The following is a 15,675-nucleotide window of genomic DNA, read 5'->3' as shown; positions in this document are numbered from 1 at the left end:
ACTCTTGTACAAAAACAGACCAGAAAATAATCAAAATTATTAGAAAAATGGAAACACGGTAGAGAGGACAAGGATAGAATTTAGACATCTTGGAATATACCTTGTGTTATAGATTTAACTTGGAGGTGGAGCTGAGAATATCCTAGACATGAAGAATCTTTGGGAAACATTTCTCTTCTGCCTATATACTTACTGCCCTTTAGACACATTCATTTCCAAGGACAATTCAAAACACATTTTAAACATTACCTTTTTCTTTAATTCTTCTTGTTCCTTCTTACTTAAAGTTCGCTTAGCTGTACTCATTTTTCCAATACTGAATGCTTTAAGTTTGTTTTCTAGAAGAGGCTATGAAAAGAAATAAAAAGCATACCTTTACATACACATTCTTAATGCTATCTATAGCTTTAATATATCTAAACTGGTAAGTCTTCAAGAACACACTACTGTTTTTTAAAATTTCATTGTAAAGAAAAGCTGAGGCTACTCTACACATCAGGTGACTACCTTGGACTTGACTCTGATGTAAGTATTCATTAAACAACATCTTTATTTGCTAGCTCATGGTCAAAAACATGCAAAAGCCATTTTTTTAAAAAAAAAAAAAGGTACAACTAAAACAGAAAGACACCATGGCTTAGAACACACACACACACACACACACACACACACACACACACAGCATCTCCATGTTTCTAGGCATAAGGTGCAATGACAGAAAACAGATCCTTAAACAGGGAGAGGGAGGCATATATTTCCATGGTCCAGTGGCAGGAATATATCATCAATAACTCCCACTGCAGGCAACTATAATTCTTATAACTTCTTTTATAATTTAGTACATTACCTCATTTTTCACCAATAATACTGGTATTTATGAACATAATTTCATTTTCATCGCTGGAAATACATCACCTACAGTATTTTAGGTTCCAGCTCAAGTAAAACTACATCAATTGATTTTAAATATAAGACAATAGTATTTTAATGAAGTCTTCATTTACATAACTTAGAAGTAATTTCATTCTGAAATATATCCTGAATAACTTTTATGTAGACCATTAGTTGTTTCATCACTCATTTGATTCATAAACGTAAAATGTAGGTTTATTACAAATAGCCTAAAATATTGAGATCTGAAGGTTTCTCTCTTTCCTACCAAAATGAGAAGTTAACCAATTATAAAATTAGACTTTATTAATTCCCTGGTTATTAAACAGGCTTGTCCTTGGAAGATGCAGAATGTAAGAGTAGCACTACTGCAAACTATTTTAAGGTTATATTAAAATCCCTTTTAGAAATATAAAACAGTTTATAATCCAAAAGTCAATACTGGGTTTCAGAAACAGATCAAAATAATTTTTTTTCCCTTGAAGTAGAAAGAAAAATGTTTTGCCATCATTCAGTGTCTTTAGTTTCAAATTCAAAAGTTTAAACAAGTGGTAAAATTATATAAAAATTCAATTAAAGAAAGACAAAATGTGTATGCTCAAATTTTATTTATATCCTAAGAGCTAAATTTAGACACCTAAGGGAGAAATGATTAAGGAAATTATGGAGCATTTACTCAACGGAATAACATAATGAATCATCTATTAAAAAGTTTGTTTACAGAATTTTTGCTGAAATGAAAAAAATAATAGAACTGAAAACAGGATATTTTAAAATGAGTTCCTATAAAAGGGATCTCAGCCAAGTAAAAATATATTAAACATATTTTTGCTTGGAAATATTAAACAAGAAAAATAAAGAACGTGTTATCAGTGGTTGATAATGGTTGGTGATGACTATGCTATATTTTCCAAATATAATCACAATAAGAAAAAATTTGTCATAGAAAAAGGACCAAAACAGCCTGAGAGCATTTTGGAGATCCAGAAGTAAAGAAGCTCTTTCTCTTCTGTTCCTGTATTGCCCTGGGCACTGCCCTTACCACAGTGAATAGCATCTGCTCCTGTTTGCTTCCCAGGGTGGTACTTTAAGCTCTCTGAGGCCAAGAACTATGTTTTGTTTTGTTTTTTGAGACGGAGTCTCACTCTGTTGTCCTGGCTAGAGTGAGTGCCATGGCGTCAGCCTAGCTCACAGCAACCTCAGACTCCTGGGCTCAAGCAATCCTACTGCCTGAGCCTCCCAAGTAGCTGGGACTACCACCATGCCTGGCTAATTTTTTCTATTTAGTTGTTTGGCTAATTTCTTTCTATTTCTTAGTAGAGACAGGGTCTCGCTCTTGCTCAGGCTGGTCTTGAACTCCTGAGCTCAAACGATCCACCTGCCTCAGCCTCCCAGGGTGCTAGGATTACAGGCGTGAGCCAACTGTGCCCAGCCAAGAACTATGTTTTTAATCATCTGTATATTTCCAGTATCTGGTATTTGGCATTTGATTTAGTAAATGTTTGATATAAGAGGGGAAAGATAAATCTGACAGTTAACCATTTTGCATCCAAAAATGCTTTGTTTTTCAAAATAAAAGTAAAAACTGCTAATGAAACATATCTTACATATGAGCTAAAAACATTTCCCTCCATGAACTTGAGCTTATCATTACCCCAAACACAAAAAGAATGTTATTTTCAAATAGAATAAAATGAACCAGGTATAAAACCAAGATATTCAAAAACCAAATTCAATCAAGAACAGATAAAAATCATTAGCTATCCTTTCTTATCTTTACTAATACTCACTTTTGAGAGATTCTGATGGGGAGAATCACAAAGGCTTTCACGAGCACTTTCATTCCTATGTTTTCTTGGGCTCTTAGGCCGTGTCCGACTTGGCATATCACTATCTGAGGGTCCAGATGCATCCATCTTCAGGAAAAGTTAAACAAGTTTTTATAAAAATCACATATATAGTACTGAAAACTACAAATAACAAGGCCAAATACAGAGTTCATTATACACTATCAAAAATCACACCCCTTAATATCACTTCTGATTCATCAGAAACATCCTTAAGAGTAGGAAAGTTTTCAATAATTCTAATTTACACTTGAAAGTTTGAATTTTATATCAGTATCAGTTGTTTTCCTTGAAGTAACAGATGTCTTTCCTTTTCAAAGGAATGTCTGCCAAATACCCAAGTCTAACTGTAGTTTGTCTGTCAGTGATTCCCAATAAAAACAGTATTCGCTAAAAAAAAAAAAAAAAAAAAATGCAGCTAGTTTCAGTTCTAAACACAAAAAACTACACAAGTACTTATCCTAAGGACAAACATCACATTTTGGTAAGCTGAAGTGTCTTACATGTACTTCTTACTTCATCACATAGACAGAATATTAAAAAAGACCTGTACAAAAGGTCAACACTTAACAATATTAATTTTATTGTTTTACCAAGACCATTCTTAAGTGAAATTAGAATATTTTTACTGTGCCTGGGGAGAAAGAATACAATGACTACTGGTACATTTTGGAGTCACTGCCTTGGAAAGTGCTAAGCAGTTTACCCACCAACTGCTTTTGCACCTCCAAATGCATTTGCATTAGTGCAAATGTCAAAACAGTGAAAAAGGCAAATAATGTCTCAGTATTATTAATATTACAAAATAGATTTGAACTCACAGGCCCGCTGAAAGATTCTCAGTGACCCCCAGGGGTCTGCAGACCACACTTTGAACATTGTTACAATAACATATGTAAAGGAATATTTGTTGCAGTATTATTCATAATATTATTCAAAAGCTTTAAACAAAAAGTATATGCCCATGAACAGAGAAATAGCTTAATAAATATTGTACCTTCCCACTATGGAACATTATGATGCCTTTAGTAAGAATAGATTAGAGATATGCCAGCTGACCTGCAGGGATTTCAAACAGGTGTACCACGCAGTGAGAAAAGAGTATGTATAATGCAATCCCATAGTCACTGTATAAATACACACAGAATTTTATAAGCACAATAAAAAAATAAGGAAACATATACACTAGGTTTCTCGCATGGTTTGAGAGGGCTAACTTATATAAATAGAACACAAAAAAAAATGAGGGCACCTAGCAAAAAGGGTAAAAGAAAAAAGGCACATACAATATAATTGTATTTATTTATCAAGTAAAATCATAGGCATAGGACACATACAAAGAGAAATTAAATGTTAAAGAAAAAAAAGATAAAAAATTGCCTTTTATACTCACATGTGCATCTGAAGATCCAGATGAATGAACATCTGATGATCTCGTCTGAAAGTATAAAACATAAAAGTCAATATTTAAAGGATCAAAAAATGTATTATTATATAAAACAGTGTATCTCATATTATAAAGACCTAATCTTTCCTAATTTTTAGCAATTTCTTCTCAGCTAATAAAACTGAAAGGCCAATCTGATTATGATTCAAAGTAAATGTACAAATAATGTTTAAAATTCAAAACGCATTTTTCTAAAAATATGATATAAATGCTAATGGGATATACCTGAGGCACAGTTACCTTTTTATAGTATAGATTGGAAACCTAACCACCATTTTTAGAACAGAATTTTTGTGCAAAAGCTCTTCCTAATCATACATACGTTGTTTACTGACACGATACTGCCCAAGCAGCAACTTCTTAGCACACAGCACAGAAACCTCCCCTTTCTCCAACAACCGAAAGCCACATAAAAAATTCCACACATAAAACCTTGCTGTCTATTAAAAGCTACAATTTTACTGCAGAAATAGCTCAAGAAAAAAAACACTATTATCAAATTCCCAATAGGCCACCATTTACAACCTGTTTTAAGGGGACCGCTTTTCCTTCAGTATGCCCCAGGCTTTACAGTTGGCACAAAAACAAGTTCAGTCTTCAAATTATGGTACTTCCCAACAACGTCAACTGTTAAAATTTCATCTTATTTTTTCCTAATTGATCTATATTTCAGATTACATATGGTATACAATAATTTGTTTTATCACTATGCATCTAGTATTAATACACAATAATTTGTTTTTTCACTATGCATCTAGGGACAAAGACAAGCTACATGGCTATTAACTAAATAATAGTATTGGGTAGTGAGATTTTACTGATTTTTATTTATATTTAAGATTAAAAGTGAAATCAAGACTCTTGAGATCACAAATATCTCACCTGACCTAGCTCCCAATTCCAGATTTCAAATAAACACAAGATATATTAATTAAGAGAAAATTAAGATCTGTATGTCACAGCAAACAGCAAATACAGGAAGATTAATATGGATCCATGCAGTAGTGCTTTATTTGCCTTGTCCAAACATATGGCTCAGAACAGTTGGTCAGATTTTTACACTGAATCAATTAACTCCTCTGAACTCCACTGTACTGAGCCCTAGCCTAGGCAAAAATGAGTAAGACAACTAAGCACTGAGACAGTTCCCATCTCATTCTTTTTTCTGTCCCCAATTTTTGTTGTGTCCCCCTCATTCATTTTCTTCTCCTAGCTAATCTTCTGTAAAGGTCAAGATGGTATGGAGGAAGATTTTTTTTTATATTTAAACTTAACTTTGTGAAACGCACTTTGAAACACTTGAAATGCATCCATTTATAGATATCCAGAAATTAGAAAATCCAAGAGAATAAACAACAACTCTTACAAAAGAAAAGTTTGGTCAAGTAAATGAGTGGACTAAAAAAAAAAAAAAAAAAAAAATCAACTGCCTTCCAATATACCAGTATTAACTTGCTAGGTAACAGAAATTATATCCTAATCATAACAGCAATAAAAAGTATAAATAAAACACATGGAAACCAATTTAAGGAATGTAAACCACTTTTGTGAATAAACACAAACTTTAGGGAAGATTCAGTTATTCAAGTCACATTTTGAAAAGATTCATCATATTAATGGATGGAAAAACAATATTAAGATGAGGTCAGTGATAACCCAAATTTGTTTAATATTTAATACAATTCCATTCAACGACTCAAAATACCAAAGGGAAATCTTTGCAAGGTGGCAAGGGAATTGTTAAAATAATTCTGAAGTTCACCAAGAATAAGCATACAAGAGTAGCTAAGGAAGTGTTAGCCTTTCTTTAATCTTCTATGCCACCACATACAAATTACCACTTCTAGGATTTAAAAAGAAAAGAAAGCTACAAGAATCTACAACAATCTAGACACTCTGCCTATGTCCACACAGTTATCTTTCCTGACTCTAAGTCATTTAAAGATGAAGCTCTGTAATCTAATATTCAACAATCTGACTTGCATAATTATTCACCAAAATGGTAAATAATCTCTAAAACAGAAGTAATCAGTTCAAAAGTAGCACTTTGTTAGCTTTCCAAATAACACCATATGATGAGTTTGCAAACAGAGCAATAACAGCAGGGCTTAGGAAGATGTATCAGCTGATTTCAACTAACCTAAGATGTCCCTAACAGTTACAGCAAACCAGACATTTTCCACTGATACATAGCATTCAGAATGGAGTTTTTTTAGGAACAACTGGAGAGATGCAAATAGTAGTTAATAAGATTTTTAAAAGACTAACCAACTTCTAAAGCTGGTGGTCAAGGTAAACAATAAAGATAACACTACTGCTGTGGTCCCCAACCCCTAGGCCGCAGAGCTCCGCTGCTCCCCACCCCATCTCCCATCCGTGGAAAAACTGTCTTCCATGAAACAGGAAGTGGGGGCACGCACAGCAGGAGGTGAGTGGTGGGCAAACTAGCGAAGCTTCATCTGTATTTACAGCTGCTGCCCATTGCTCACATCACCACCTGAGCTCTGCCCTACCCCATGGAAAAATCATCTTCCATGAAACCAGTCCCTGGTGCCAAAACGGTTGGGGACCGCTGCACTATTTCTGAAGCTGAGCCTTTTCCTCTTAACCTGGAACTGAACTATAGTATTTGTCTTGAGTTTGGGTTTTTATTTTTTTTAACTGAAGAACTCAAACTAATGATGCTTAAAGATCTTCTTAAGTCTACAGCACAATTCCTCATCCAAATGAAAGACCCAAAAGCAAGAAATGAAAAGGCAGAATAAGGGAAGTTTGAGGCAATAAAGAAGCATACACAAGAGAAATTTATCTTAGGGCAGAGAAGGCAGGTATCACACATGTGGGGAAGGACAGCTAGAAAATCCAAAAGGAAAAAGGCTCATTCTGATGGCTGCGAAGGGGATAAAGGTGAAGTCAACTATGCTATACCCTATGGCCCTGTATCTTGCTGGCTCTGAACAAAACTAATTTTTTTCTGGCTGCCCCTACTTTACTTCAAAAGTGAAAGTGCCACACCTGAATTTCCAAATTAGCAAGCTATCCACAACAACATTCCTCCAACACCACCATTCTGCCTAGAGAGTGCTCCATTCCCATAACTGTTTCCTAAATGTCTTCTTTCTCCTCTAACCCTCTATTTTTCATCTCTGTAAGTTTAACAATCTCTCCCACAGAAAGCATATCAACACCTATATTGTACTGAGATGATTTCCAGTTCTTAACTTGCATTCTTGGTCATCTCCTGGATTTCAATCTGTTCTCCAACTGCCTCCTTGGACATCTTCACCTGAATGTAAGCTCCTCAAATCCAACATAACTAAAATTTCTCCCAAACTAGCTTCTCCTCTTGCCCTTCTTATTTCTGATGTTGGATCATAATCTGGAAGCAGTAAAATGTTAAGTGCATAAGTTCTGGAATCAGTCTTCCTGGTTTTAGCACTCAGCAGCTGTGTAATCTTGAGCCTGCTTTCTTCAGCTGTAAAGCTGAATAGCACCTGCCTCATAGGACTGTTGTGAAGGGCAAGTACAGGTAAAGCACTTAGAACAGTGTCTGGTACTTAGTAACTGCTCGTTAAGTGTTAGCCAGCAGCAGCATTATAACAGAGTTGTCTTGGACTCCTTCCTTATCCCCCGGGTCAAATCCTGTTCATCTCACCTCTAACAGATCTTCCATGGGGACCCTTCTTTTCCTTTCCAAAGACATAACTGTCGTTCAGATATTCCCTTTATTCAACCCTTTACTGGGCACCTCTTATTAGGCAGGTGCTGTGCCTTGTATTAAAGATATAAGGTAAAATAAGACATAGCTCCTGCCTCTAGGAGCTAATAAAGAGACAAGTAAAACAATCTGAAAATGTCACAAGAGCACGGAAGGCAGACAAATCTTAACGAGGCAAGTGGTGGATGTGGGTTGTTAGGGAAAGCTTCCCAGAAAAGGATCTGAGGTGAGATTTTTGGAGTAATCTTCAATATTTAACAGCACTACTGCAATAACCTCTCGTCCTCCTCACCCTCAAATTCTCCCTTAAACTATGCCCCTGGAATAGATTTCCTAAATAACTTTCTTGCCTTAAATTTTCTATGGCTCTCTAATTTTATTCCCTAGCCTTCAAAGGCCTCCACAATTTAGTCTGAATTTACCCTTCCAGTCTCAGCTCCTTTTATTCCCTATGCAAATACCCTATGCACTGGCTAAACCAGACTATTTATCAATCCATTTCCCAGAAATTTACTTTTTTCACCTCGCCCACCCATCTATTTTTAATACCCCTATCTCTGCCTTTCAAAACTCTAATTGTTCAAAGGACTCAATCAAATTCCACTATGCTCTTAAGACCTCCCACTCCCCATCCTCCATTCAAACAGTTGTTACTTCTTTCTCTGAACTTTTAGATACTTCTAATAGCTCTGCCTTGTAGTATCATATGCGTTTACTCTCTTCTACTAGATAGCATGTTCCCCAAACATGGGTAAAGTCTTATTTAACATGTTCTACCTTAATATCAAACACAAGATCTGGCAAATGACAAAGCCTCCAATTATACTTGTTGACTGAACTTGTCATAACAAGTATCTACCAAACAAAATTACAGTTCACACTGTCAACATACTATGCTCTCCATTCATTAACAAGTAGCAGCTACCTGGCTTAGTATCACTATTCAAGCCAAACAAAGGTCTCCATCTCTCAAAAAAACTCTGTAAGATTAAGACGACACTATGTATAGTAAGTTACATAAAAAACCTAAAACGATTTTTTTTTTTTTTTTTTTTTTTTTGAGACAGAGTCTCACTCTTTGCCCAGGTTAGAGTGAGTGCCGTGGCGTCCGCCTAGCTCACAGCAACCTCACATTCCTGGGCTCGAGTAATCCTTCTGCCTCAGCCTCCCGAGTAGCTGGAACTACAGGCATGCGCCACCATGCCCGGCTAATTTTTTCTATATATTTTTAGTTGTCCGATTAATTTCTTTCTATTTTTAGCAGAGACAGGGTCTCGCTCTTGCTCAGGCTGGTTTCGAACTCCTGAGCTCAAACAATCCGCCCGCCTCGGCCTCCCAGAGTGCTAGGATTACAGGCGTGAGCCACCATGCCCGGCCAACTAAAACGATTTTTTAAATTACATCCACAACACTATAAGAAAAGTTGTAAGTACATTATGAATATCCTGTGGTTTATCTAACATGAGGAAGGGCCTAGTGAAACATTTAACTCCTCAGGGTTAGACATATCTAAAGGTACCATTAGCCTCAAGTGCTATTGGCAAATCTATCTTGCTTTCTGCAAAATATGGCTGGTGTGGAATAAAATGTTAAAACTAGTTAGAATAAGAGGCAAGTAATTTGTAATATTATTGTTTTTCATTTAAATATCTTGTAGCAGGTTATTGTTTTTATTTCAAAAATGATGCTCTTTGTAAAAAAGGGTAGAGGGGTAGGTGTCCTCAACTTCTTGCACACACCAGATGAGCCCTTCTCTCATTTGCCAATAAGGCAAATGGATATCTTTCTTAGATTTACTTTCCAGGGAAAACAAAGCTTCCGAATTAGAAACCAAAGGAAAACAAAAACTAGACTTACAGAAAACAATTTATTCAATCCAGTAAGATAGGAATTTTTTTAACCACATCAAGAGTCATTTTCTAGTACCAATGCTGCAGATTCAAGTTTCTAAGAAGGACCAATCAAGAAAATGGAAGTTCATAATTCCACCTTCCACCCAAAAAACTAACCACCTTATATTTTAAGATAAATTTTCAACCAGATTATAATAAAGACTCAGTTTAAACTAAAACTGGCAACCAAAAAGAGCCTAAATTTCAAGGTTTGTGTTTTGTTTGTAGTTTATCATATTTAAATCTTTAAGTACCACAAAAAACGAAAACTGGCTGTAATAAATATCTAAGCATCACAAGCCTTGAACAGATTCTCATTTTACCTATTTCTTAAAAGTGATACTTTTTGTTATTCAACAAAGGCAGTCAATCAAAATAGTTCCCAAAGCAATTCAGCACTGGATGTCTGAAGAAGCCAGTAGTATTTTCCATTTTATCCATTCACATCTCTAACTCAATTTTTGACAATATTGCTTTTTGCCATTTTTGTATAGGCACAGTGAGAGAGTGAAATAAAGGGCATACAATTCTATTATATTACCAACATTACAGCACAGGAGACACAGAAGAAAATATCACCTTCTTCTCATCCTCATTTTGCTGAGCAAACAATTCTTAAAGTCAAAATAATAAATTTTTATAAATTCTAATGAAAAATGTTTAACAACTTTATAAGCAAACAATTATAGGCTATCTCTCCTCTCAAAATCAAAGCTACATGGCATCAACACCCCTCCCCGACCAAGCAATATTTTAGTCTAATGATAAATAGGAATAAATGCGTAGGAAAATTTTATCTCATTTCTAAAACATTTACTGAATGTCTACATTTGCTAGGCTTTACCATACAAAGTACAGCAAAATTACACAGAAAATAAAAGGGCACAGGGTTTTCCTTACTAGGAACAACTAAGCATAAATTCATTTGACTATACATACATAAAATGTAATTTTAAAACTAGAAGGAACTGTAGAGGTTCTCTAATTTCATCTATTTTATAATTAAGAGATGTTAATGATTTTGTCATATTGTATCTTTTAAAATTAGCATTTTCCTCAATGTCTAGAAATATGATTAATAAACATCCCTATCCATATCAATGGGAATTTAACTACTGAAGAAGAATCATGAAACAGAAATATCTGTTCATCTGTACTGTAGAATATAAACCCCTTATCTGTTCTCTCCAGAGGAAGGGAAATCAAACCAGAGAGATCAATGGCTAGAAAGGCCAAGTACTGCAGTATTAGCCAAAATGATCTTACACTTTCTCTAATAAATTCTGGACTCGTGTTAGAAATAAAAAGCAGCAATCTGGGCAGTCATTACAATAGCTGATGACTTAGATTCCAAATCTCAAGATTAAAATTGATTCTGACATTTTGAAAACTAAGTACTTTTTATTTCTTCCAAGAACAAAAAAAGCAAGGGGGAAAGGAACCAAGATTATGGACTTTATAGACATTAACTCATTTAATCTTTACATCAATCCTGTAAAAAGGAATTATATTCTTATTAAAAATGAGAAAACTGAGGCTTTAGAGTTTAAGCAATTCGCCTTAATATTATCAAAAACATAACTACCAAGTCAAGGATTTGAACCCAAACCTCGTTATGGAAATCCATAATCTTCCCATTATATTATGCAGTCTCCATATTAATGGAGAAATCACTTCAATACTACTTTAGTCAAGATATTTTGATTCCTTTTACAGGCATCAGTAATAAATCTGTTAATGGCATCAACAGATATAATCTAAAGCAATATAAATGGAAAAGAGTACTAGAAAATCCAATAATTTACTTATAGGGCACAGTCACAAGGTTCACAATCTGAGTACTGTTTTAGAAGGAAGCCTGAACGTATATATTGAAATGTTTTCAATGTATCCAAGGCCTCAAATAGAGGACACTTTAGTAATAGCTCCCTAACAGTAAGTGGGGCTGTTCCTTGTCATGAATCTGTTAAGAGTAAGCAGAATGAGGTATCCTCCTATACCCCTCTCCGGAGAGGAAAGGGAAGTGGGGAAATGTACTGGGGTGGGGAAAAAACTGATATGGAGTAAAGGTATGATGTAAAACAGTCAAAACTGGCCCTCTACCACAGTTCCTACGTAACTATGTCTGGTAAGGCCATTACTAATTATAAACTATTTAGCGAACATCATTCACCAAAAAGCCGTAAAAATTCAGATTATTAGAAAGCAACTATAAAATGGGTTATTATGTTTCTCAGAACAAACTGGAAACGCAAGGCTCTCTACTCGTACCGTAAACTTAACTTCCTAAAAACTGATTTATAATCATACATACTCTTTAAGACGTAAAAGTCCCCAGAACCTGCGTTACACACCTTCTTGCATCAGCATCAAAAAGCTTAATACGTCTTGGTAGCGCCTACTACTTTTAATATCGTGTTCGATATGAGAAACTCAAAACCATAAATGATTAAATAACTCGCCCAAGATGGCAACTAAGACCCGATGATAAGCACAACCTTACTAACTCTAAACGACTTCTACAACTCACTGGTTTCACAATACGTGCATACGGTTCCCTCTAAACGCAGATGATATTTACTAATCTTAGGTAGCTTCCAAGTCTACGGAAGTTCTGTTTTCAGTGGAACACTCAACATGGAGTCCTGGACCCTCAAAGAGAACTGCTTCATTTTTTACTTCCCCTAAAGTGAGGTAAAGACCACGTGTAAAGTGTGTAGCATTAACCTTGGCTACGCACCACTGCAAAGGAGAGGTGCTCCCGCCTCAGCACTGCCCACCCCGCATCCTTCCACTAATGGGCCTTCCCTCACAGCTAGCGACCTCAGAGATTATTTTAGTCCCAAGAGGGAATGAAAGAAATCGAGAGGGCGGAAATGAGTGAGATCGGAAACCAAAGAACTGAGAAAAAAGCAGCACTTAAGCGCTAGGAAGCGATTCCCGCCTCTCCCAGGCACTCTGCCCGGCGGCCTCAGAGAGCAGCAAATTGAGAAACAGGGGCGCGTTTTCACGGCTTCGGACCTCACCCTGAATTCCTGATCACTCCAATGTCAAGCGCGGGAAGAAATACTCAGGCCACCACCTCCTGGACACGCCAGTCTCGAGCCGAATCCAGGCTGGGACTAAGGGGAGCCACCAGGCCTCTCAACCTGCGCACCACAGTACGGCGGCGCCCGGGCCTACCGTCGAGACCAGAACGCGGACGCCAACCCCAGTCTCCTCTCCTAGGCCAGAAGCATCTATAGGCCCCAGACTACCGTGATAGACCCACTGACTTATGAAGTCCTCTAAGAAATTACCTTTGAACTGGCCTTCTGAGATCCGCCTGGCGTTTTGTCCGCCATCTTGAGCTTTGCCCCTCCTTCGGCGACGGCAGCAGCACGGGCGAGTCGAGCACCGAAAGAGCTGATTTCTGCGAAGCCCGCCAGAGGCGCCTGCGAGGCAGAAGAGTCGACTGCCGAGATAGCGAGTTCTGGCGAAACCGCACTACGTGACTTCCGGTGTCAGTAACTTCCCCAACCCAGTCCATTCCAGTAGTGTTCCTGGGAGTCTCGGTGTCTGGTAGCGTTATCGGGCCTGGGAATTTAGAGAATCTCCTTGTCCCTCCTGATATATCACTTTCTTATCCCAGCGTCAACACTTGATAAATGCGAGGCAGTTGTATTTCCTGGGCGAGAAGGGAACCGCTCCTTAAAGAAGAAATGCACTGTCTATCCCAGGAAGAGCTTTTACTTCAACTCAGAAAAATACGTTTGGAGCTGACGGCTGGTCAGGCGATCACATCTTGGTGGCAGAGACAAACCTGCAGTCTGCTCATATTAAGATGGTGAATGTTGAGGTAGGGTTGTGGTCGAAAAGCAGAGAAGAGGAGAATTTGACCCAATCTGAGGGTGAACCGATAGACACTCTGTTTAGGGCGTCTGCAAAATGGGTACGTGGAGAGACAGTGAATGAGAAAATCGTAAAATACAGATGGCATTCTAAATCTAGCATACATGTTGTGTGTCATTTTAAAAATTACCTTTTACGCTTTAGTATTTTCCTTTTTAATCATATAAATGAAGAGGCACCATAAACTTTTCTGTACTAAGTACTTTTTTAAAAAAAGTTCTTAATCAGGATCTGGGTTAGGAAAGCTTGCTTGAGAAGGTCATGCCTGAACCGAGTCAGGCAAGGAAAGTGGAAAGGGCATTCCAGGCAGAGGGAGTAGTTGAAGTAAAACCTGTGGCGTGAATCAGCGCAGCCGGTTGTGCAGGACACCATAAGCAGTTGAAGTTTATTAGGTGTGGGGAGGGTCATGACTGGACAGATGGATGGGAACAAGTTAACACAGGGCCCTGAGCTAACCATTGTGCTCAGGAGTTAAGAATTCTATCCTGAAGATGAAGACTGGTTTTCAACAGGATTGAAGTGGTCATATTTTTGTTTTAAAAGATTGGTCTGAGCACTGAGATGGGGATAGAGGACATTCATGGCCCTTTCTCTCTAATTTATTTATTCAAAATATTTTTGAGCCCCGTTTTGTATATAAAAGCCTGCCTAAAGTGTTATAGGGCTTACGGAGACAGATAAAAATGCACTGTCTTCACATGATTTAAAACTTAATGAGCAATGGGAGAGACAGGAAAAAGCAAGCTAACACTATGCATAATTTAATTGATGCTGCAAGGAAGGATCAATAGCTGAGAGAACTCTCAAATAAGTAATTAATTCTGAGAGTAGGAGTGGAGAGAAGAGATGGGGGAGGTTTCACGGAGAAGAAAGCATTTGAGCCAGTTCTGAAGTAGAATTTTGTCTATTGGTTGGTGGGGGTGGAGTGTGAGGGAAGTACTTAGGACAGGATCTGATACGTGGTTGGCCCTCAGGAAAGATTAACAGTCATACGTGCCAATCACTGAAGAATCTGCAGGCTATGTCTCCTGTTCTGTATGAGGGGATGGGGATAGAAGAACAGGCAATAAACAAGGAAAAAAGCAAACAAGAAATGATCAGAAAGTGACAAGTGTTTTACGTGAAATTAAAATAGAATGCTGCTTTGCAATCTCCAATCCAATTGAATTTATTTCCAATCTTGGATCCTGTCATGACTTTTCAGTTCTGGGCCTCTTCCCTCACTCCTGCCCTGACCTATAATTGAAGTCTAAACAATTTTTTGCTCTTACTGAAGATGTCACTTCCTCTGCCACTAAGCCTAAGTCAGAGACCCTGCTTCTGTTTCCATAGGAACCTATACTTTCCTATTCAAGGAGCTCATCACATTAGATCTTAACTGTTTATAGTCTAAGATTAGAAAGCAAAATCATCAGCTGAGATGAAGGGAGAAGGAATGGGACTGGGTGTGCCTAGTGGTGTTCTGGCAATGCCACAGGCTGATTTTGTCACTGAGAAGTGAATATATGCAGGTTTTCAGTCAAATCCCCTGTCCTACTTCTTTTAAAAATGTTTACTAAGGCTGAGCACCGTGGCTCACACCTGTAATCCTAGCACTTTGGGAGGCGGAGGCAGGAAGATCACTTGAGCCCAAGAGTTGGAGACCAGCCTGGGCAATAATGAGACTTGGTCTACAAAAAATTAAAAAATTAGCTGGGTGCGGTGATGCATACCTGTAGTCTCAGCTACTGGGGAGGCTGAGGCAAAAGGGTCACTTGAGCCCAGGAGTCAGAGGCTGCAGTGAGCTTTGATGACACCCCTGCACTCTAGCCCAGGCAACAGAGCAAGACCTTGTCTAAAAAAAAAAAAAATTTACTAAACGTTTACCCCTAAAGAGTTAAAAACAAAGGAATGTAGACTTATTCCCTAGAGCAAGTCAGACAAATGTGACCTGACTATAAGTAATACATAGGCCTTATTAAGACCTAATTAAGTACACTTTTAAAAATT

At 37.4% G+C, this 15,675-nt stretch overlaps 1 protein-coding gene across 1 annotated transcript in view; it reads right to left on the bottom strand.

Annotated features, from left to right (window-relative positions):
* The window catches only part of U2SURP (U2 snRNP-associated SURP domain containing), a 51,785-nt gene extending 38,549 nt beyond the window's left edge, over positions 1-13,236 (bottom strand). The window contains exons 1-4 of the mRNA XM_012647412.1: positions 13,095-13,236; positions 4,132-4,176; positions 2,682-2,807; positions 250-348 (exon numbers count right to left, since the gene is read on the bottom strand). Of these exons, the coding sequence (XP_012502866.1) occupies positions 250-348; positions 2,682-2,807; positions 4,132-4,176; positions 13,095-13,139 (315 nt within the window). The 5' untranslated portion in view covers positions 13,140-13,236. The remainder of the gene's footprint in view (positions 1-249; positions 349-2,681; positions 2,808-4,131; positions 4,177-13,094) is intronic.
* Between the last annotated feature and the right edge of the window lie 2,439 nt (positions 13,237-15,675).

Source organism: Propithecus coquereli, unplaced genomic scaffold, assembly GCF_000956105.1.
Source record: "Propithecus coquereli isolate 6110/MARCELLA unplaced genomic scaffold, Pcoq_1.0 Scaffold268, whole genome shotgun sequence".
Classification (NCBI taxonomy): Eukaryota; Metazoa; Chordata; class Mammalia; order Primates; family Indriidae; genus Propithecus; species Propithecus coquereli.
The sequence above is the reverse complement of the archived record's forward strand: the minus strand, read 5'-3'. Positions and strand labels throughout refer to the sequence as shown.